The sequence below is a fragment of the Vombatus ursinus genome, unplaced genomic scaffold, assembly GCF_900497805.2.
Source record: "Vombatus ursinus unplaced genomic scaffold, bare-nosed wombat genome assembly UNPS02008996.1, whole genome shotgun sequence".
NCBI lineage: Eukaryota > Metazoa > Chordata > Mammalia > Diprotodontia > Vombatidae > Vombatus > Vombatus ursinus.
Window position 1 is genome coordinate 8598065 of NW_020948774.1, and position 25098 is coordinate 8623162.

Below are 25098 nucleotides of genomic sequence, written 5' to 3' on the forward strand. Positions count from 1 at the left end.
TCCTTCCTTCCTTCCTTCCTTCCTTCCTTCCTTCCTTCCTTCCTTCCCTCCCTCCCTCCTTTCCTCCCTCCCTCTCTCTCTTTCTCTATCTCTTTCTCTCTCTCTCTCTCCCTCTCCCTCTCTTTCTCTGTCTGTCTCCCTCTCTTTCTTTCTCTCTATCCCCAACATTTACATAATGTTTGGCACATAGTAAGCACAAGGTGGGTCCAGAGATGCCCATGAGACTAGCAGAGCAATGTGGCAACAGGAACTGCAAGCAACAGCAACCACCAACAGACCAGAGGAGCCTATGTAGTAAGACTAGCAAGGACCAGTAGAACCCAAAGAAGCAACATCCCTGGCAGACATTTAGCAAGATCAGCAGATGCAGCAATAAGCAGCCCAGTGAGAATGGCAATATTGACATCACAAAAAGACATCTAGGGTCCTGCAGCATTAAACATGTGAGTTGTCCCTCCATGCTCATGGACCCCTCACAAGTGATCCCTATGCATACTCACTCTCTCTGCTGCTGGTGTATATGTGGACAGTGTAACCCAACTTGGGGAGTGGGATTAGAAATGTTCTATTGCAGATCTTCTATGATATTTTATTAAATATCTAATGAACTAATGTGTTCTTGTGACTAGAGAAAAAGCAAACCAATCATTGGAGAGATTTCATGAGCTGTAATTTTGATTAGATGTGGACACACAGAGAATTTTGAATCTGGGGTAGCTAGTCTTTGGGTTCCACATTTGAGAGGGGGTGCCCCATAGTTACAAAAATAATAATTTTAATAACAACTCATGCTTATGCTGTGCATAAGGTTTACAAATACTTGCTTTATCACAGCCCTGTGAGGCAGATTCAACTCTTTGTCCTCCCCAAAATCTAACAGTCTTGCACAATGTAGCACAGGAAGTGTTAAATGATTGAATGGATGTTACAAGTTATCTCACAGGTCATAGAATGAATGCTTCATTGCCCAGTGGGAGAATTTGGCTCTGGACAGCTTCCTTTTTGTCTTACAAGGTGTAGGGATGTAAGGAAAGAGAGAAGCGAACTGTCTCATTCCGCCCGAGCTTTTAGTATGACTCATTCACAGGTCAAGGGCTCCTATATTCCAGGTTTCCTCCTCTTTCTAGCTGTTTACACAAGCTCCCTATATGTAACCCTTTCCCCCTGTCCCTGTAGTTTCTCCTTCCTCTGCTATAAAGCCTGAACTTGTGATAGCCTATTACAGTTTCCGCTACCCTTGCTGGGTAAATGAGCTCTCCAGGATGCCTCCATAAGGACGTTTAATTTCACTTTCCTCCTGTGATGTATGAGGGCTGCATTTCTCTAACAGTGGTATTGATTTTCCCCACAGCTGGCTAGCATACTTGCTGGGAGTTGTTATTTTATTAAGAAACCAATAGCTTTTCTTTCTAAATACACACACACCAAAAAGACACTAAAACAGAGGCAGACATAAACAGACCCACACGATGAGAAAACATACATTCCCTAAATCAGGGAAGGCAGGCAAATCCCTGGGAGGTCAGGTCACAGTAGAGTGTCCATGAACTCCCTAGGAATCCCTATTGGAGAATCAACCACCCTGAAGGAGACTAGACACAATTGTCTGACTCTAGAGGTCAACATTGGTGGTCTCTAAATTTTTAACTCAATAGTATACTGCCTTTCACCATCTCTCAGAAAGCCTAGCTCCTTTGGAAACAGCCTTATTGGATTGGGAACCTGGTTAAGGACAGTAAATAACTCCCTGTCACTCCCTTACTTCTGCTCAGGAAGAACCAATCAATGTTAATAAGATAAAACTGAAGTTCTGTAGTTTGAAGATACACCTTTTGGGGAGGAGATGACTATCAGACTTTTGCAGTTCCAATCATTAGGCTGGGCTAATCTGAAGGTGGGCTAGAGCCAGATTCTGAAATTCACATTTAGCGTTCTTCCCCAGAATTGTACCTAGCTTCTCCTGTCCTACAGGAGTTGGACAGAATATTCTAGGTACTCAACTACTACATGCAATCCTGCAATAGTAATAAATTGACTGATATTCAACTTTTTTTGGACGGATCCAGATATGTGATTTCATCAGGGAAAGGCACTCCTTAACCAATGCCTATCAGAACTTATTGGAACTTAAAGGCAATCTGTCAGCAACTCTTAAGAGTTACCAGGGAGCAATGAGAGTCAAATGACTTGTCCATGGTCACATTTGTCAAAGAAAATGCTTGAAAATAGTTCTTTCTTACTCCAAGGGTGGACACTATGTTACTTCTTTAACATTTGTAAGGTAGCTAGATGTCATAGTAGTCAGAGTGCTGGACTTCTGGTCATGGAGACCCTAGTTCAGCCTCAGACCCTTACTAGCTATCTGACTCTGAGCAAGTCATTCAATTTCCCTCAGCCTCAGTTTCCTCATCTGTAAAATGGCAATAATAGCAACAAGCTCACAAGGATGTTATGAGGATTAAATGAGATAAAGAGCTTGGCAAACCTTAAATCAGTATACAAATTTTTAGCTATAGCTATTTTAGCTTTTATAGACACTTTTACTTCTGTGGTTGTATCCTCATATCCTTCTGAAAAGGTCAACACCTTCATTTTCCAATGAGAATGCTGAAATTCAGAGAGGTTGTGACATTGCAGAATTAGAGGAAGAACCCTGGGCTCCTTACTTTCAGCCCAGTATGCTTTTCATTATGCTCTGTAGGGAACCTAGTCTGTGGTTAAGTTCATACTTATAATACTGGTTATCCTTGGTTGCCTTTCTCCATTGGGAAGAGAAAGCAAACAACAGTAGACAAATCCTGAACTCAAATCTAGTTTGACCACTGTCCACTTGGGGAGTGACAAAAACCACTAAGAAGATATCCATAACTGGAAAGAAAATTTAGAACTATATCCCAGAGGGCGTACCTATTAACTCAGATATACACCTACTACACATGTGGCATGAAAAAGGTTAAAGATGGAAAAGGACTTACATGTACAAAGATGTTTATAGTAGCACTTTTTGTTGCAGCAGAGAATTGGAAACAAAGGAAGGACATGTCTATCAATTGGGGAATAGCTGAACAAATTGAGGTATATGATTGTAATGAATATTATTGCATTATAAGGAATAATAACAATAAATAATATAATAACAATAAACAATAACAATAAAAACAAAAGATTCAAAGAAACTTGGAAAAATTTGAATGAATTTATCCATGGTGAATTGAGCAGACCCAAGAGAATAATTTACATGAAGACCATGATAATTTAAAGGAAAATAACTTTGAAAGATTTCAGAATTTTGATCACAGTCATGGCCTATTTATGACTTTAAAAGAGGAATGATGAGAGATGATAGACTAGAGTTTGCATTTTTAAATATTACCAAAGTGTTGATGTGTTTTGTTTGACCATACTTGTTACAAGAGAGGGCTTGGGGGGGTTGGAAAGAGGAGGGAGGCAAGAGTAAGGATCGTGATGGAAAAAAAGCATCAATGGAACATAAAAATACACGAAAAAAAAGTTCAGAAGGGGACACAAACAAATAGGGCAATTTTGCTCCTACATTGTCAAATGTAATATGCACTCCCAAAAAAAATTCAGTTTCATATGTAATTCTTGTTCTTCTTCACATACTGAACTGTTTGTGTTTCTTGATAATTGTTAAGTTCATAATTTTTAAAAAAGGAAATTAAAAAGAAAGATTTCCATAGGATTGTTGAGTGGAAAGGGATCTTAGAGACCATGTGGTCCAACCTCCTCATTTTACAGAGGAGGCCCAGAGAGACAAAATATCTTGTCCAAGGTGACACAGCTAGTTAGTGGAAGAGGTAGGACTAAAATTCACTTCTCTTGATCTTCACCCCCCTCCCCACAGAGGACTCTTTCCATTTCACTGAACTGTCTTTATCCTTGTCTCCTGTAATAGGACATCTGTAACTGGTCCCTGTGTGAGGATCTGAGAGGAAAATTGGGTCATGCCTAAAAGAAATCAAACCTGAGTATAGGATTAAATTTTAGTGAAAAAAGAACATTCTTTTCTCTTCTCTGGCACTCCATTCCCCACTCCATCAATTTAATTTCATGCTAAAACTTCTGGTGGCTGACACTCTGATACCACATGCAGCATTGCCAGGACCTTCAACTATGGTCTAGGGAAGGGCTTCTTAAACTTTTTCCATTCACAGCCCTTTTTTTTTTACAGCATTTGTTGACATTATGTGGCCTGAAGGCATGCACAGCACAAAGTGTGCATGCTTTGTGTTCAGAACCAAGGCTGCAGTGAAGTTGCCCGATGCAACATGGGCAAGTGATGCCAGAAACACCTCAGATTCATTATGCATTTGATTTTGAATTAATTTTTGGTTGTTATGCATTCAGAAACCATTTACTGTTGCCAAATTTTTTGTGACCCCATATGGAGTCACGACCCACAGTTTTAAGAAGTGCTGATCTAAGGAACATTTTTAAATATAATTTTTAGTAATATCTTTTGTTTTCATATCAATCATACTTCCCAATGTATCCTCTTTACCTCCCCCCCCAGAAAGCCTCCATTATAACAAAAAATTAAAAGAAGACAGGAAAAAAAACCAGTACAACAAAACCAAAATGTCATAAAAGTCTGATATTTATAGTTAGGTGGCGCAGTGGATAGATCACTGAGCCTAGAATCATGAAAACCTGAGCTCAAATCCAGCCTCAGACACTTATTAGCTGTGTGACCCTGAGCAAGCCACTTAACCTCTGTTTGCCTCAGTTTCCTCATCTGTAAAATGGGTATAATAATGGCACCTACCTCCCAGGGTTGAAATGAGGATCAAATGAGATCATAATTACAAAGTGCTTAGTACAGTGTCTGGCACATAATAAGTGCTATATAAATGTTAGCTATTATTATTCCTGGCTGTGTTTCATACCCATAGTCTCTTACTTCTGCAAAGAAGAGAGGGAGGTAACTTTTGATATCTCAGTTTTGAGGCCAAACTTGTTTATTATAATTTCAAAGCACTCCATTTCAATTGTTTTATTTTGTTGTTGTTCTTTCCATTGACTTTGTGGTAGTCATTGTGTACATTATATTGTTTTATTGGTTCTGTTTACTGATATTAATTCATTTAAGTCTTCCCATGCTTCTCTATATTTACTAAATTGATAATTTCTTATATCACAGTTATATTCCAGTATATTCAAAACTACCACTTGTTCAGCCATTCCCCAGTTGATGAGTATCTACTTTGTTTCTTTTACTTTGCTACTTCAAAACATCCTACTATAAATATAGTGTATGTGGGACCTTTCTTTTTATCGTTGATCTTATTGGGATCTATGCCTAGCCATGGAATCTCCAGGTCAAAGGATATATGTATCCATATTGCTTTGTTCACATTATTTCAAATTGCTTTTGAGAATGGCTGGACCAATTCCTTGCTCTACCAGCAGTATGTTGGTCTTTCCATAATCTTTAGGGAATATTTTGAAGACTAGTGGTTTCCCAAAGTTCTTGGTAAGTAGCATTGAAGAGACCTAAAGAATCACAATTTAGAACTGGAAATGACCGTAGGAATCATCTCAGGACAACCAACTCATGTTAGAGATAAAATGGAATGCCAGAGATTTTTAATTTGGCTAAGGTCATAAGATACCCTGAAATTTCTGTAATTTATTTCTAAAGTCCATACTAATAACATTTTATACCTTTTCTAAACATTCATATTGCTCTATTTAGCAATTTGTATATGCTTTTTATATATTGGATATTCCCATTAATTCTAAGTAAGCCCCTCAAGGAATTGTTTTGTTTCTGTCTTTGTATCCTCAGGGCAGCTAAGTGGCACAGTGGATAAAGCACTGGGTTTGGAAACAGGAAGACTCATCTTCATGAGTTCAAATCTGGCCTCAGATTTGAGGCCAGATTTATTAGCTGGGTGATCCTTGGCAAGTCCCCACTTAATCCTGTTTGCCTCAGTTCCTCATCTGTGAAATGAGCTGGAGAAGGAAATGGAAAATCACTCCAGTATCTTTGCCAAGAAAACTCCAGATGAGGTCATGAAGAGTCAGACATGACTGAACAACAACAAAATTGTATCCTCAGCATCTAGCACAGTGCATTAAACATGGTAAATGCTTAAGAAATGTTTATTTCTGCCTTATCCTCCTCTATCAGATTGTAAGCCTTAGGAGTAGTGCTTGGTATATCATGTTCAGCTCTATCCATAATAAGAACTTAATCATTATCTGATTAAAGGGAGAACCTTGTTATTTTGCATTTGTTTATGTTGCTTGCTCTATCAGTCTAATTGTTCTCTAGCTGTATATGTATGTATATTGTCTTTCTAAATAGAGCATCAGCATTTTGAGGACAGGAACTACATAGTCTTTTCTTTTGTTCTTCCTTCCCATTCTGTCCCCCACCAGATAACATATATATGAAAGACATTTGACATATACACATGGAGTTAGAGTTTAATCATTCACACCAATGGAGAGGAACTTTGCTACTTGGCTTTGGAATTCATAATATGAATTTTTGTAGCTGATTTACCTTTTTAATTATTCATTGTTTAGGCTGATATTAAAGCTAATTTGCACTGCAGCTAACAAAGAAGGCAGTTTAGAAGCCTCTCTAGGGGTAAGAAGAAGATACCTGAGGCTTTTTAAAAAATGCCATCAATAATGGACAAGGTGGATAGACCACCTGCAGAAAATTGAGTGTGAGCACAAGTACACATGTACACAAATGTGTATTAACATGTAACATGTAATCAGCGGTTATTTCTACCTTGCATAGCTAAAGGAATTTAAGGAAGGGTTTAAGAAATGGGCACTGGACTAGAGGGCAGAAGATCCAGGTTCTAATTCCAACTCTGACACTAACCTTGTGACCTTAGGTGAATAACTTCCCCATTCTGAGTCTCAGTTACCTCACTTGTAAAATGAGGATTATTTAAAGCCATTTTTTACAGGTATTTGGAGTAGTTTGGGGGAGAGCTCAAGCAAGTCACTGTTTTTACTCCACCATCTTCATAAAATGAGGATTACAATACTGGCATTACCTACCACACAAGGTTGTTGTGAGGGTCAAATGAAATAATGAATCAACCACTATTTATTAAGTATCTACTGTGTGCCAGGCACTGAAGATAAAATGAAACAGTCCTTGTCTTCAAGAAGCCTTCCTCCCTTAGGGAAGAAAACATGTCTATACAGAATATTGGAGGCAGCTGGGTGGCTCAGTGTATAGAGGGCTGGGCTTGGAGTCAGGAAAACCTGAGTTCACATCCAGTCTCAAACTCTTACTAGCTGTATGACACTGGGCAAGCCACTTAACCTCTGTTTACCTTAATCCACTGGAGAAGGAAATGGCAAACCACTCTCATATCTTTGCCAAGAAAACCCCAAGGACAGTATTGGCATGATATGGTCCACAGGGTTACGAAGAGTTGGACACAGCTGAATGACTGAACAACAACAACAACAAACAGAATATACATGAATAATGTAAGTGAATATATGAATTCAGCTGGGTGACCATAGGCCTTCTGAGCATCAGTTTCCCATTTGTAAAATAAAGTTTTTTAAAGATTCTTTTCATTCTAAAATGCCATGAGTCAATAAGTTATACATATAGGGAAATGTGCGTGTGTGTGTGTATGTGCATGCGCGCATGTGTGTATGTGAATATATCCACCATTCATCTTCCTGAAACTAGAAGCATCTTGTCCCTGAAATGTAGAGTTCCATCAATGGAATCTGATAGGTTCCAATGTCATGATGGATTGTTTTAATTTTTTAAGGAGACAGTTAAGAGGTCTCATAGGCCCCTTCCCCCATGAAATCCCTCCACCCATGAAACCAACTCCTATGAAGAGAGGGTGGCAGCAGAATGGAGGGAAAGGCAGACAAAAGGGATAAGCCAGAGATATGTTGAAATCACAGAGAATAGCAGTTCCCAGATAGAGACAGGGGAAGAATAGTCAGTCTGACATCTTGAATACTCTAGGACTCAGCTTTAAGGCATCGCCTTAATCACCATTGAACTTCAGCAAGATTGCCACTGTCCTGTAAACTAGAGTCCTGCTAGAGAACAGAGGCCATGAGCTCAGCAATGTCCCCAAAGACATCATTGTGGGCACAGCCTTATCAATATTCCAAAGCAGAAAAGCACACTGGGACTGAGTTTAGGTCGTGGGAAGTGTGTGCCATGCCTGGTAGGTTAAAACAAAAATTTATTAATTTAATTATAGATCTCAAATCTCTGTGTAGTTTTTTAAGTTTCAGGTTTGTAAAAAGTTTTCCTCACAACAACTCCTTGAGGTAGATATGTAAATATTGGATGTTTTTAGATGAGGAAACTGAGGCCCAAATAAGTAAATTATCTTGTTGAAGGTCACATGACTAATAATAACTGAAATTTATGCTGCCTTTTATGATTTAAAAATCTATTAGATAATAATAATACCTGCTAGCATTTATGGTTTATTTAGCATTTGTAGCTTTATAGTTTGCAAAGCATTGTACATATGTTGTCTGTCAATCTTGGAACAACCCCTGTGAGGTAGGTGCTATTACTATTCCCATTTTACAGATGAGGAAACTGAGGCTGAGGTTAAGTGACTTGCCTAGGGTCACAGAGTTATTGTCTGAGGCATAATTTGAACTCATGTATTTCTGATTCGAAGCCAAACCTAGGTGACCTATATCTCATTTGATCCTCATAACAATCCTTTATGCAAATTAATCCATAAGCATTTATTACAGGTTTTCTATGTGCCAGGCATAGTGCTAGGTCTTGCGATGCCCATAAGCCAATATTCAGTTGCTGGGAAACAATAGGCACACAGACACAGAGATAAATATAGAATTTAAACAAAATAAATAAAAAGGAATTTCCCATTGAGGAGGCCCTAATGTGTTTGAGGATCAAGAAAGGAAGGAAGCATCCTCTTCTAGGGCTTTGAGGGAAGCCAGAGATTCTAAAAGGCAGAGGTAAGAAGGGGTTGCAATTCAGGTAAGAGGGGTAATTTGTGCAAAGACATGGAGACAAGAGACAGAATGTTGTAAGAGAGAAACAAGTAGGTCACTTGAGCTGAGACATAGAGTATATTAAGGAGAATAAACTGTAATAGGGCTAGAAAGGGAGTCTGAAGTCAAGTCAAGTCAACAGGTATTTCTTAAGCGCCTATGATACTCCAGGCTCTATGTTAAGTGCTGAGGATACCAAGAAAGGCAAAAAACAGTCCCTGCTCTCAAGTTTTCAATTGGAGTTTACTGAGTGGCTGGTAGGGGGGTGGAGATTAAGGTTAGACATGCAGTTTAGGAAAATCACTTCAGTAGCTGAGTGAATGATGGGCTGGAGTGGGGAGGCATGAGACAGGGAGGCTATCCAGAAGGTTATTTCAATAGTCTAGGTAATGGTCCAGAGGGTTACGAAAAGTTGGACTCACCTGAATGACTGAACAACAACAACAACAAATAGAATATACACGAATAATGTAAGTGAATATATGAATTCAGCTGTGTGACCATAGGCCTTCTGAGCATCAGTTTCCCATTTGTAAAATAAAGTTTGTACAAATTATTTTAAAGATTCTTTAAATTGGTAATTGGTGATGAGGGCCTGTACTGGAGTGGTGGCAATGTCAGAGGAGAGAAGGGAGCATATAATACCAAAAATGTTACAATGGTAGAAATGATAGAAGTTGACAATTTATTGGATATGAGCAATGGCAGAGAATGAGAAGCTGAGGATGACAACCAGGTTGAGAACCTGGGTGATTGGGAGGATGGTGGTGCCTTTAGCAATACTAGAGAAATTAGAAAGAGGAGAGGGTTTGTGGGGAAAGATAATGAATTTAGTTTTGTTCTGTTTAAGACGTCCAATAAGCAGTTGGAGATTCAGGACTGGATGTCTGGAAAGGTTAGGGCTAGAAAAATAGATCTGAGAATTATCTCTATAGAGATGCTAAATGAATCTATGGAAGCTGATTAGAGCACTAAGTGAAATAATATGATGGGAGGTGAAGAGAGCCTCGTAGGACACTGACAATTAGTGGGCATGCCTTGGATGAATTTCCAGGAAAGGAGACTGATAAGAAATGGCCAGACAAGTAGGAGGAGAACAGAGAGAGAGAGAGAGAGAGAGAGAGAGAGAGAGAGAGAGAGAGAGAGAAATGTCATGAAAACCTAGAGAGAAGAAGGTTATGGACAACATCAACTCCTGAGAAGTCAAGAAGAATAAAGATTGAGAAAAGACCGTTAGAATTTGACAATTAAGAGATCATTGGTAACTTTGGAGAGAGTAGTTCTAGCCAGATTATGAAGGACTTTGAATGCCAAATGAAGGGATTTGCTTTTTTTTCCCTTTATTTTAATTTTAGAGGCAACAAGGAGCCAATGAAGCTTCTTGAGCAGGGGAGTGATTTAATCATACGTGACATGGTATTTAGAAATATCACTTTGAATGTACTGTGTACAAAGTAACAGCAATATTCTATGATGATCATCTATAAAAGACTTAGCTATTCTCAGCAATATAATGATCCAAGACGACTCTGAAGGACTTATGATGAAAAATGCTATCCATCCCCAAAGAACTGATGGTCTGAATACAGATTGAAGCATTTTTTTTACTTTATTTTTCTTGAGGCTTTTTTTTGTCTGTGTTTTCTTTTGCAACATAACTATTATGGAAATGTTTTGCATGATGACATGTATAAACCTATATCAAATTGCTTGCCTTCTCAATGGGAGGTAAGGTGGAGAGGGAGGAAAGGAGAGAATTTGGAATTCAAAGTTTTAAAACAAATTTACAAAAATCATTTTTACATCTAATTGGGGAAAAATAAATACCAAATAATTTTTAAAAAAAGAAATATCACTTTGGCATCTATGTGGAGGAAAGATTGGAAAGGAGACTTTGAGGAAAAGAGAAAAGAGGAGGTTACTGCGACAGTCAAGGAAAGAGGTAATAATTGAACTAGACTAGTACCACTCTGAATGGAGAGAAAAGTGAAGATATAAGAGAAATTGTGAGGGTAGAATTGATGAAACTTGGCAACTGATTACATACAAGGTTTAAGGGACAGTGAAGATGTAAAGACAACTACGTATTTGCACAGTTGAGTGCCTGAGAGGATGTGGAACCTTTGAATGAAGAGGGAAGTTAGGAAGAGGGGTGGTTTTGGTGGTAAAGATCACGAGTTCTGTCATGAACATATTGAGTTTGAGATACCTGTAGGACTTCCAGCTGGAAGTGTCCAATAGGCAGTTGGTGATACAATACTAGAGCTCAGGAGAGAGATGATTAAATATATAAATCTGGGAGTCATCTGGACAGAGGAAATGCACAATGTTATGTCCATTTTATAGATGATGAAACTGACTTTTGGAAGGAGGAAATCACATTCCCCAAATCACAGAACTAGTCACTCGAAGAACTAAAGTTAGACTGTAGATCAACTGACTCCCAGTTCAGTGTTTTCCCACTATGTTAAGTAAATTATTTTTTTAATACTAATGTATAGGCAGACATATTATTTTTTGAATACTAACGTATAGGCAGCTATATGCTTATTGAAATACACCCATCCTGTCATGTGTCTCTTGGTTTTCACAGAGGACAAAGTATTGTTACATAGGTTTTATACAAATTTACATAAAATATGAGAATTCAAGCTTGGGCAGTAGAAGAAACAGTAGAATGCAGTGGAAAGGGAGTTAGATAAGGAGTCCTAACTATGTCATGAATTTGTAATATGATGCTGAGCAAACCTCTTCCCCTCTCTGTGCCTCAGTTTCTTCACCTGCAAAATGAAGGGGTTGAATGTTGCAGTTTTCAGACTGGAGGGAACTTTGGAAGTCTTTGAGGATAATGCCATCATTTACAAATAAAGAAACTGAGGACCAGAGAGGTTAAGTGACTTGAGCAAAGTAAGTAACAGAGCTGATCTCCAGATCCAACTTAAAATCAACAGACTTTAGTGAAAATATCTAGTGTTAGATTCACTCTTGCTAGGAATGAACTCTTCCCAAAGGTGAGGGAAAATGCTTGACTCTCTTCCACACCTCTCATGGTCTACCTACCCACACACATCACTACCTATGTAGAAGTCTTATAGTCCTTACCCCTGGTACTCACCTATCCACAGCATGTTCTTCATCACCCCTGCGCAATTCACTGCCATTCTCCAAATGCACCATTGTGTCCATGCGCTTCACCATCAACTCCAGTAGGTCACTCATCTTTCGTAGGACAACCCGGGATTCCAATGCACCGATAACTGTAGTAAGAGAACTCAGCAGAATTAGGCCCACGTGATTATGGTGAGGAGGGTGTTTCAGAAGCAACTTGATTCATAGGGACCGGGGTAGAGCAGAGATAGCACAAGGCTGAGCCCTATTGCATGGCATCCTTTTTGGTACTCCTGTTGTGCTGAGAATTGCTCCTCAGCAACACAATAACTATATTGGTAGAATCAGAGGCATAGACCACAATCCCAAATTCAAGGTTACCTTGTAGAGTAGGATTATCCAGGAGGACAAATGGACATTTTCCTGACTACTTGAGTACAACATGCACTTTTTGTGACTTAAATGGAGGAGGGAAAATTGAGAGAATAGCAATGGATCTTTCTAGTTATTCATTCAACAAATATTTATGAGGCACATATCTTATACAAGACAATGTGCTGGGTCCTGGGAATACAAAAACATTTAAAAAAAAAAGAAAAGAAAAGAAAAAGAAAACAATCCCTATTCTTAAGGAGATTCCATTCTACTGGGAAGATACAACATATTCATAGATGAGAAAAAGTAAGAATTTGAGGAAGGAGAGTCCTTAGAAGGATCAGTGAAGGATAGAGTGAGCTGAGCATTGAAGGATTTGAAGATTCTAAAAGGTGAAAGTGAGGGGGGAATGAATTCCAGCAGACAGAATATTGAATTCAGAAGCCAGCTAGTAGTGATTTGTTTGGAGTACAGAGTGATGTGAAAGGGAGCAATGGGAAACAAACTGGAAAAGCAAATTGGAGGCATGTTCTGGAGGGCATTAAATGACAAGGTTAAGGAGTTAAGTAAAAAATGAGAGGTGAGTCAACCTCAAACCAGGCAAATCCTTAGGATAACAAATCAACAGAGTAGCTATGATTTCATCACTGCTCCTTCCTCTGCCTCACTCTGGTCTCCAGTTGAAAAAAAAGTGTAGGTGAACTCCAAGCAGAGCAGAATAGTAATGTCTTCATTTGAATGCCTTGGGCAAAATTTAAAATTATTCCTCCTACCTCCCATCTCATAAAACCTCCATATAACAGCAGTTCTGAAACCACTTACTGCCTCTATTTTCCATACACCTCTCATCTTGCAATATGGTTTCAACACCACCACCCCACTGAAACTTGTGTCTCCAAGGTTACTGATGAACAATTTACTAATTGCTAAATGTTAGTTTTTTTACATAACTTTTATGTTATTTTGGTTTTTAAAAAAATAATAACCATTTCACCCCACCCACCTTCCCTACTCTTGAAAAAAAGAAAAAAGAAACACAAGATCCTTGGAACAAGTATGTATCATCAAGCAAAACAAATTACTCCTATTAGTAATGTCCAGAAGTGTATATCTCATTCTGCGTCTTGAATCTCTCAACCTTCTCGTCAGGAGGTCAGTAGCAGACTTCATCATTAGTTAGGCCTCTGGAATCATGGTTTGTCAGTGCTCAAGTCATTCAAAGTTATTTTTCTTTACAATTTTGGTGTTGTAGTAAAAATTATTTTCATTCTGCTCATTTAATTCTTTATCAGTTCACATAAGATTTTCCAAGTTTCTCTGAAACCATCATTTTCACGGCTTTTTTTTTTTTTGGGCTAGTCAAGGAGGTTAAGTGACTTGCCCAGGGTCACACAGCTAATTAAGTGTTATGTGTCTGAGGTTGGTATTGAGCTCAGGTCCTCCTGAATCCAGGGCCAGTGCTCCATCCACTGTGCCGCCTAACTGCCCCTTCACTGCTTTTTAATGGCACAATGACATTTCATTACAATCACATACTGTAATTGGCTTCAGCCAATTCCCAATAGGTGGGTACCACCTTAGTTTCCAGGGCTTTTTTTTTTTCCTACTATGAGGAACTGTTTTATACATATACATATACATATACATATACATACATATACATATACATATACATATATATACATATATATAAATATTTATTTATAAATTTATTTGTAAATAAATTTATAAATATAAATATAACTGAAATTTATAAATAATATATAAAATATATAAATTTATAAATTTTATATAAATATATAATATATATATTTTTGTACATATGGTTCTTTTCCTCTTTGTTTGATCTTTTGAGGGTGTAGACCTAGTGGTGATATTGCTGAAACAAAGGGTACGCATGGTTTAGTGACACTGGGGGCATGGATGAATTGCTTTCCAGAATGGCCAGGCCAATTCACAGCTCCACCCAGAGTGCATAATGTGCCTGTTTTCCCATGGTCTTCCCAGTGATTTATTAATTGCCAATCCTGTGGTTCAGCTGTTGCAGCATTCTTTTCAGGTAGGCCAACAATTTTTTAGCCTAAGATAGGCAGATCTCCTCTTTGACTCCCTCAGAGCCTCAACTTTGAACAATTCTTCCATATACAGAGTAAGTTTTCCTCTGGGAGGGGCTCTATTTTTAATGATCATTAGCCAAGTTACAGTTCACAGATTCTTCACAAGTCTTGTGCAAAAGAATGGCTGGGGATAAAGGTATTGAGTATTCTCTGCCCTAAGGCAAATTCATTGTCTAGCTGGCTTCTCCATATAAAATGGACCATACAAGCTCCAGAACCTTTCTAAAGTGTAGAGTGATTTCTCTGCAATCTGAAAAGCCTTTCCCCATACATTGTGATGTCTCTGCTTCTCATGTCTTTCAATCTAGTCTAAAAGGGTTGCACTTTTGTATATTAATTCAGTGGTCTTTTCTCAGTCCTTATCCTTTTTGACCTCATTTAGCATTTGACTCATAGACAAAACTGTCCTCCTGAATACTCTACCCGCCCTGGGTCTTCATGACACTAATCTTTCAGGTTCACTCCTATTTGTTGGACTGCTCCTTTTCAGTCTCCCTGATACCTCCTGACCTGTAATGGTAGGTGTCCCTAATAGTTTTGTGCCGGATTTATTCTTTTCTCTCTAAATATACACTCTCCTGGTGATCTCATCAGTTCCCATGGGTTCAGTGATCATCTTTACAAAGACTATTCCTGAACCTCTATGCCCAACCATTATCTCTCTCATGAGCTTTCATATCCTATAGTTGCTAAATGTCTGCTTAATATTTCCACCTGGATGTCTTCTACTCATTTCACAAAACCCATTTGCACTCCTCCTAAGCCCTTCAATCTTCCAAACTTCTCCAAGTTTATTGAGAGTATCACCCTCCTCCCAGGCACCTGTGTTCCCTATTTCTGCATCGTCCTCGCCGCCCCAACCCCGAAGTCTAATTCATTTATCAATTCCACCTCCACTGCTCTTCACTTTCAGGTCTATCAGCCTAATTCAGGCCCTCATTAGCTCTCACCCGAACTACTGCAATAACTCCTTGTTGATGCCTCTGCTTCAATCTTCCTCCCTCTTGAATTAATATTCAAGACTGCCCACAGGTCTGACTCTGCTCAAGGATATTAATGTTTCTCTATTACTTTTGGCATACAACATAAACTCTCTAGCTTGGCATTTTACATCCTTTACAGGCTACATTTTCACACTTACTTCAATCTAATCAGACAGTTTGCTATTCCCCCAAATCATCATTCTATCTTCAGCCTCCAGATCTTCTTTACCTGAACTGTTCCCTTAGACTCCTGTGCTTATCTCCATCTTTTAGAGTCCTTAATTATCTTCAGAGTTCAAATCATACATCACTTTAGTGGTGGAAGCAGTATCCTAAAACCGCTCTCTCTTCTTACCCCATCCCCATTCAAGTTAATACTTAAAAAGTATTAAAAACCATCAGAGGACCAAAGGCTCAGGTTATTGACAACACTTCTTGATCACCTGAGTATGAAAAAACTCCAAGATGCTCCAAACCATCTCCGATGTTTGGCTGGTGGACTCCCATGCATTATTCAAAGGCAGAGAAACTTCAATAAGTTGAACTGATTTATGGTGTCCTCAATATAGAAACTGTATAGATCTTATTAACTATACTATATACTATATAGATACAGTCCCCAGCTATCTATATAGGCACATCTCTCTCTTTTTCTAAACAACTGAATGAACAACAAATGCCTCATTTTGTTCTTATATCAAACTTAAACTTCCTGGGGACTCACCTAAGTCAGGTATAGCTCAGGACAGTTGGCATAGTGATGCAGGATTGAAATGGGATGACCTTGTTGAAGTGGGTGATGGCTGAGGGGTAGGAAGGTGAGCCTAGATTGGCCTCCATGCTTTTGAAGTTTGTTTACTTTGAGATAATCACTCTCCCCTGGGTCATTAAGGTGCAAACTGTCTTTGGCCATTCAATAAGGACAGATTGATGTCAATATGTTTGGTGTTAGTAAGAGCTATACCCTCAAAAACAAAACAAAACTGCTACAGACTGCTGGTGGTTGACCTTGTATAATTTCTTGTATCTAGGGGTGATAGAAGTCTAGAGGCCCACCAGCTAATAGGTCTAGAGCGAGACCAGTCTTTTCCCCCAAGATTGTAATGTTTGAGAAACTGGCAAAGAAACCGGGACTTTCTATGTGGCATTTGAGAGGACACTAGGAGCATGGACTTTGTTGAAAAACATATGAAAAGAAATTTCCTGATTCTCTGCAGGAACCCAGAAACCTTTCTGGAATTGGAGATAAGGACAAATGTACCAATTATACCCCAAGTTGATTTGCTGAGAATAAGGAATGTTACAGTTTGAAAAATGTAAAAAGAAAGGCAGCTTCTACTCTCACTCTTGAACTGAGAACTGTAATTCTCTCCCTCTCTCTCTCTCTCTCTCTCTCTCTCTGTAAGGGGTCCTTGCAGAGCTCAGGCCCTAGCATTCTAACCCCCCATGCTGGTAAAACTAGACAGTTACTGTTTGCATATAGCATAGATAAATAATTCTGAGCTACGCAATCCTAGCCTTGGTGGTCATCTTTTAAGTTAGAGATGTCTGGAGCTCCTGGGCCCCTCAGTGGGTTCCTACTGGCAGCAGGAGGAAATTCCCATGTTAGAGAAGATAACTATTGAGATGAAGAGGAACTCAAGCCTTAGCATGATTGACCGGAATCCATTGTCATTGTCCGACCTACCTGTTGACTTGCAGTACTTAGACTAGTAGAAGGAGCAGCTAGACCTCAGCAGTGGCATCATAAGTCTGTGGCAAAACTCTGTCCTGGCATGGGCAGAGGCAGAGTAAGACTCTACATAGGAATCTTGCCTTGCCCTTGGGAAAGTAGGGGACGATATGGCAGCACATGCCCATAACAATACTCTGTTCTAGCATAGGGGTCAAAGCTAGGCCCTGGAATAAGGGCCCACCAAGGTCAGCAGAGCTGAGGCCTGTGCAGTGAGAGCTGTTAGCCCAGTACAAAACAGTTCTCAGACCTTGATAGCAGTTGACCCTGGAGAGTGTGGCAGATGCCTGTGGTAGTGGCTATGGGCCCCAGGGGCAGGAGCAGCAGGCAGCAGCTTGGGTCCCATTAGCAACTACAGTCAAGTGGGCATAGACACACAGGACCCAGCAGAGTGAGCACTGGTTTAAGAGGGACAAAGGGCTACTACTGCCCTTTGATTACTATAGAGCTTATTGGTCTTTGCACATGGCTGCCTATCATAAGACTCAGTGGTCTTTGGACAACTACTGCCTGGGGAGGGGGTGGAGGACCAAGAGGTGGCATTGTTGGGAGATGGCTTTCTTTCTGATAATAAGAAGAGCTGAAAGTGCCTATCCAGCCCCTCACAGAAGAAGAGTACAAACCCTCCAAGACCTATAATGGCAACAAGGAAGAGAACAAGCATTTATTAAATGCCTACTATGTGCTGGGCCCTATGCTAAACACTTAGCAAATATTATCTCATTTGAACCTCACAATCGCCATGCTATTATCATCTCAATTTTGCAGTTGAGGGAACTTAGGCAGACAGAGATTATGTGACTCAAACAGCCAGAAAGTGTCTGAAACTGGATTTGAACTCAGGTCTTCTTGACTCCAAGCCTATTTTTTTGTTTGTTCTTCCTCAGGTCTAGGATGCAAAGAAAGAATACATTTACCCTGAATTTGAGGCATATTTCTGGATACTTTGACTCACTGACAGTCAAGGAAAGAATGGGAACAAAGCCATATCTTGCCCAGGCATGGGCCTTCGAAATGGAAACTTCCCACATTTTGCTAGCAAGATGAAGGCCATTTATGCAGGAGATCATGTTTTTTAAAAATGAGCAAAGCACTTGAAACCAAATACTATTAAACAGCCTCATGATTCTCCAGGATTTCCTTTCCTTTCCAATCACTGCTGATAATTAGTAGTGTGTGTGTGTGTGTGTGTGTGTGTGTGTGTGTGTGTGTGTATGTGGGCACAAGGGCTAGGGAGCCCACACATTTGGCCATGCCTTATTAATTAAATCTTTCTTTGGGTTTTTAACAATCCTGCTGAATAAGCCCAAAGGTCTTCAGCTCCAGACACTTCTCTTCCCAAATACAAAGCCCAGTGGCTGATCAGCCAAAGGATTTCTAATAAATGGAACAAATTTATGCTGAGCTCTATGTGTGGGTTTTGGGAAAATGGGGAAACAGACACCCAGGGAAGGACCTGGGAGAGAAAGGACAGATATATGACACACAAGATGGGGTAACGGGAGTATATTTTAGATTATAGGATTTAGAGCCGGAAGAGGACACCTTAAACATCATGTAGTCCAATTGTTCATTTTTAGAGATAATCATGGCTACTAAGTAGCAGAGCCAGGGATTGATCTCAGGCCCTCTGGCACTAAACCTAGTGTTCTTTCCATTATCCTCATGCTGCTAAAACTTGGGTTCTTACTCTGACTTTGCCACCAACTAGTTGTTGGATCTTAGAGAAGTTTGATTTCTCAGACTTCATCTTCCCTGAGTATAATATAGAAATAAGTTACTCCCAGCCAGCCCCAGCAATAACCTAATAGAGAAGGAAAGGGAAAAAGCATTTATTAAGTACTTAATTATGTAGTGCTATGTGCTAAGCACTTTACAATTATTATTTCATTTGATCCTTACAACAACCCTGAGGAATAGAGGCTATTATTATCTCCATTTTGTAGTTGAGGAGACTGAGAAAAATAGAGGTTAAGTGACTTGTCCAGGGTCACACATCTAGGAAGTATCTAAGGCTGGATTTGAACTCAGCTCTTCCTGAGGTCAGCTAGGTGGAGCAGTAGATAGACTACTGTGCTTGAAGTCAGGAAGACTCATCTTCCTGAGTTCAAATCTGTTACTAACTATGTTACCCCGGGCAAGTCCCTTACACCTGTTTGCCTCAGTTTCTTCATCTGTAAAATGAGCTGGTGAAGGAAATAGCAAACCCCCCCCAGTATCTTTGCCAAGAAAGCTCCAAATGGGGTCACAAAGAGTTGGACACAACTGAATATGACTGAACAATAACAACTTCCTGACTGCTGGCCCAGCACTCTATCCACTGTGCCACCTAGCTGCCCCTAAGTACACAGGGATGCAATGAAGCAAGGTGACAAGGTGACTGACTTACAGTTGGGTGCATTGGAGATAGGGACTAGAGAAGAAGTTGTCCCATCCTTAGGGAGAAAGACTAGCTCCTTCTGGTCATCCCTCCCTATCCTCAGGGAGAATGATGTGATCAGTATGCACAGCTAACTCTTTTGTTGTTGTTGTTGTTGAGGCAATTGGGCTTAAGTGATTTGCCCAGGGTCACATAGCTAATAAGTGCCCAAGGAACTTAGGTTCTCCTGACTCTAGGGCCAGTGCTCTATTCACTGTGCCACCTAGTTGCCCCTACTGGTAACTCCTTACAAAACAATATTTTCTCATTCCCCTGGAGTAGAGAATTTTTGAGCCTGGCTGCCTGATAGAAGGGAAACAGAATGAAGATTCCACCAACACCTCATTTGTCCCCTGTAATATTTTTCCTTGGAATTTCTGTTTACCATGACTCTTTGCCCAGGTGTTCTCTCTTACCATGTAAATGTAAGTCATTTCCTGACTGGATGCCATTGCTGCACTTAGCACAACTGAGGTTAGAGGTTTGGAAAAGCAAGTTAGCTCGTCAAATCCAAAGGGGAGAAGTGGGAGACAGGTCATATTTGAACAAGAATAGGTATAAATTGCTGGAGTCAGGACATGGAACTAGGGCAGCAAAAGGTATAGAATGAGGAGGAAAAAGACAGAGAAAGCTTGTTGGCTATGAGGAAATGGGTGAATATTTGAGGGATGGAGGAACTTCCCCCCCAAAATCATGCCTCCCTATAGGTAGAGAAATAAAAGTTGAGATGTCTGTAGTATTCCTAATATGCAGAGATCTCTCTCTTCCTGTACCCAGAGAAAGTTTCTTAAAATGAGCATGAGTTGATTCTAGAAGAGTAGGGACCCGATGGAGGTTTTGTTGATATATCGAACTCTTGGGTGAGAAAACCTTCCACCTATTTAGATCTGCATGATCTCTACAACTTGTAGTCTTAAGAGAGTTTCCTGGTGCACTGAGAAGTTAAGTGATTTGCTCAGGATAGTATAAATAGTACACAGGATACTCAGGATAGTACACAGCTAGTATGGGTCATAGGTAGGAATTGAACCCAGGTCTTCCTGGTTCTAAGGCCAGCTCTCTATCTCCTCTGATGCTACCTCTTGATCCTTCATTTATTAAATTCAGACCTTCTTTACCAGGCCTCCATTCCTTCCTACCCACCCTTGATCTACCCAGCAACTTCAAAGAGTTGAAGGGAAATTGTTTACATTTTTTTTTTAAAAATTATGTATTTTATTTTTAACTTACAAAATAAATTGAGCAATTCCATAACATGGTAGAATAAAAAAAGATGATTGTACATGAAACTACAAATCTATTATTGTACAACTTGCTATTATGTAATAAAGTTATCAAGTAAATTCCCCCTCCTTTTTTTCTTCCCTTCTCTCTACCCACCCACCCTAGAAATATCTACCATTAGACACAAATATGTTTACCTTTTCAAGGTCATTTGCACTCCTAGTATCAATCAAGTGTTTCCCTGTACTTAGTCTTCTATTTTTACACACTTTCCGTAAGTATTTGAAGTGGGAAAGAAGGAATTTGGAGGGTTTATCTACTGGGCCACTAGCTGCCGCAGTAAAGTAAGAGAATAGGATTAAAAGATAAGAGAAGAAGTAAAATGTTGATTTTCCTGTATTCAGACCACATCTTGAATACTGAGTTAATTTCTTCAAACCACATTTTAGGAAGGGCATTGATAAGCCAGAGGGTGTTTATAAGAAGACAACCAAGATGGTGAAAGGTCTTTAGATCTTGAGGATAAGTCAAAGGAACTGAAGTTTTTTAGACTGGAGAAGAGAAGATTTAAAGTAGATATGATAATTGCCCTCAAATATTTGAAGGGCTGTCATGTGGAAGATGGATTAGATTTATTCTCCTTGACCCAATGGACCAAAAGAAAAATAATAGCACAAAGTTGCAAAAAGAAAAATTTGGTTTGATGAAAGGAAAAATTTATATGCTTTATTCACTTAAATCTCCATGAACAGATCTTGTAGAATTAGTGTTTAAACACTAATTTTATTTTATTTATTAACAGTTTGGTCCACAGGAGAAAAAACTACATACCCATAATTGCTAAAGATGAAAATACATAGGGTAATTTCTAATCTATATATGAAGGAAGTTTTTGGAACTGGAGCTAGTAGCATCTTCTCAGAAGAAAGGAAGGGAAAGCACAGAAATGAAAGGAATTGATAAACTGAATAACCTTCAGAGGAAAGTGACCAGGATGGTGACTATCCTTGAGATCATGACATATGATCTTTAGGAAGATCCAAGTTGTTGGGTTTTTTTTTAAGACCCAGGTTTGAATCTGTCTCATACATTTACTAGGTTATGTGACCCTGAGAAAATCACTTCAAACTCTCCACACCTCAGTTTCCTCATCTATAAAATAGAGGTAATGGACCTGATAGCCTTTCAGTCCCTTTCACTTCCATATGCATGGTTCTATGATTAAGGAGGCTTAACTTGGAGAAAAGAAAAAAAGAGGAGACATGATATCTTCATGAAATCTTCCAATATTTTGAAGGCCATTATGCAGAAGGGGGATTATACCTGATCTGCTTGGCCCCACTGGGTAGAACTTATGGAAAATAGATGGAAGTTACAGAGAGGCAAATAAGGTTTAATGTAAAGGGAAAATGGGCTGCCTCAGAATATTCTGAGTTCTCATCTTGTGATGGGTCTTCAGTTCTTCAGCCCAAGGTTAGATTATCACTTGTTGGAGACCTTGTAGAGGAGATTATTGATCAGGTACCAGCTGGCCTAGTTAATCTCTGAGGTTCTGTGATTCTGTAATTCTGTTGGATGTCTAAAGTCCCCTTCTAATTCTAGAATACTGGCTCCTGTAAATTGGTAAAAAAGTGGTCTCTCTGAAAACAAGTGGATGGGATTGATGACTTCAAGGTACCTTTCTTAAGTGGAATTTCATAAATAGAACTATTATTTTTTTCCCCTTCCTCTTCACCTCCAATGCACCAAGTAGTACTTTTGAATAAGAGGTTGGTGACTCAGAATAAACCCAAACACATTTTAAAAAATTTCCTTACTCCATCCCATCCCATCCACCAGACCAGGCATCTCAAGGCATTGTCTCACTGGGTTGCCCAGATTATAGTTGGAAATCCTCCCCACTCTCACTAGTTACTTATATTTTTATCCCAAGCCCTTTACTGCCTAGACCCCTCCCGTGGAAAACATTGCCCCTGTATATTAATCAAGTTACTGGAAACGAGAACCAGATATCAGATCATAATTAATTAATTGATTGATTTACTAATCAATTTATTTATTTGGTCATTCAACATCTCTTTATTGATTGCTCAGCTCCTTATCACAGTTGGGAAAAGTAAAGCCAGTGACAAGAGATTTGACCTAACTTGTACACAAAATCACCGAATCTCAAATCTGGAAGAGACTTTAGAGGCCATGTATTTGAACATTAACAGGAAACCCCTCTACAATAGTCCTAGCAAGTGCTCATCTAGCCTCGTTTGAAGACCTCCCCTGAGGAGGAACTCCCTTCTTCATGAGATAGCTCATTCTACCCTTCTATATTCTAAATCAATTCAACTCACAAACATATCCATTGCCTATCATGTAAATGGCGCCATGTCAAGTCCTCCAGAAACAATGGCAAAAAGAAAAACAATAAAAAGCCTTTTCCTTCACAAAGACCTTTAGTTCCATCATGAAATACAACCCATACACATGTAGTATGTTTTCTGGACTGACCTCACAACTTGGCACCCATGTAGGAGGGGTGCTGTGGTAGAGGTGGGGGAGGATGACTGCTCTCAGATGTTAACCAAATTCTGCTTTTATAGACACTCTCTCCCCTCCCCCCACCCGAGTCAAACATTTCCTGTCCTCAGCAGAGTAAGCAAGGGTGTTTGTGACATGTTTGTCCATTGTTCCCATTCTAGACAGCACTCTAGTGACTTGGGAAGTCTTGAGCATCATTCTCTCAAGCAGCTTCCCCCAGAGCCCTATAGAGAGTACTAGCAAAGTCCATGTGACACAGTTCTGAAGCCAGAGACCTGCTTCCACAAAGATCCAGGCCTTCCATAATTAGTCGGCTTGAGGATTTTACTCACTCCAGCCATAATAGAGTCATATACTCAGGGAGAGAGAGAGTTTTGACTGACTACATGCACAGCCTCCAATTTTTCCTGAATCATCATAATTAAGTCTGTTCACAGGCGGAATAATCCTACTATACCTGCCAGGACCAACTGAGCCTGTGCATGGTTATCAGCATCCACAGGCCTGCTGTTCAAATCCTGAGCTTATCCTCAAGCTAACCAGTCCCCTCTGGGTACCCTCATTTTTCTAGGAGTTGCCTATATTGGACTGTAATACCAGGCCTGAGTTTGTGGATGGTTCAGTTGACTTTCATGGTCTCTTATGGGTACCCTGTGTTCCCCATGTAATTTTGTAGCTAGTATAGTAGGCTGCAAAGGAGTATCCCTTTCCTGTTATCTGCATGGGGCTTCCCCTTTGTTTGGGATACATTTGACTGAGTTCCCTAACTCCTTGGTTGCTACCAATTCTATTGTCTTTAGAATCATCATCTTCCAAGCTCTGACAGTCTCTCCATCGCAGATAAGCAGGGCTATTCTTCTCAGAGTCTCTTAGATTGCAGTCCATCCTCTGCCCTGATTCTTCAGAAAGTCTTATCAGTTCTCCAATATGCAGTAGTTTGTTTTGGTACATTGTCTTTTTAGAGTACTGACCATTTGGTGGGGGTGGGGGTAGGGGTGGGTTATATTATAAACAGGCATATTGCCCAGTCTCTTCATGACTTAGTGAGGGGCCAGCTTCCATTGTTGTCTTATTTTATGTCTTCCCTACATAGCCAATATCTTAGCAGAACTCTGCCACCTGGATCTTGGCAAAGAACTTGGACTTCATCCTCAGATCTAAGGCCAGATAAAAACAATAAGCCTCCTTCAGTGTATCTCTTTACTGACACACATATTGATTATGAGTCTTTCCATTTCCCTATTTTCTTTAACTCCAAAGCAGAAGGCAACAGAAAAATGTGGCTCTCACCCAAATATTATCAAATATGAGTTAAAGCCTGAGGCCAAATAACTTGTATGCAAGTATAGCCCTGCCCCTACATGGGCTTGGCAAGCCCATGGCAAGACTTTAAATGGCAAAGGGAGGTTCCCAGAGCCATAGGCATGTAGGGAGGAGCCAGAACCCCTAAATGTCCCTTGATCCTACCTGCACCCTCTCCCTACAAAGACTGTTAATTGTAAGTAAGACTGTCCTCTCCTCAGCTTAGCTGAAATTTCATCTTGCTCTTAAGTTAGAAAGACTTCCCTGACTCTTGTATATTCTATTGATAAACTA

The 25098-nt window shown here is 39.7% G+C and overlaps 1 protein-coding gene across 2 annotated transcripts in view; it reads right to left on the minus strand.

Annotated features, from left to right (window-relative positions):
* MGAT5B (alpha-1,6-mannosylglycoprotein 6-beta-N-acetylglucosaminyltransferase B) overlaps window positions 1-25098 on the minus strand; it is a 134641-nt gene that overhangs the window by 82821 nt on the left and 26722 nt on the right. For both annotated transcript variants that reach the window (XM_027850262.1, XM_027850261.1), the window contains exon 3: window positions 12128-12269. In XM_027850262.1, coding sequence (XP_027706063.1) covers window positions 12128-12269 — 142 coding nt within the window. The remainder of the gene's footprint in view (window positions 1-12127; window positions 12270-25098) is intronic.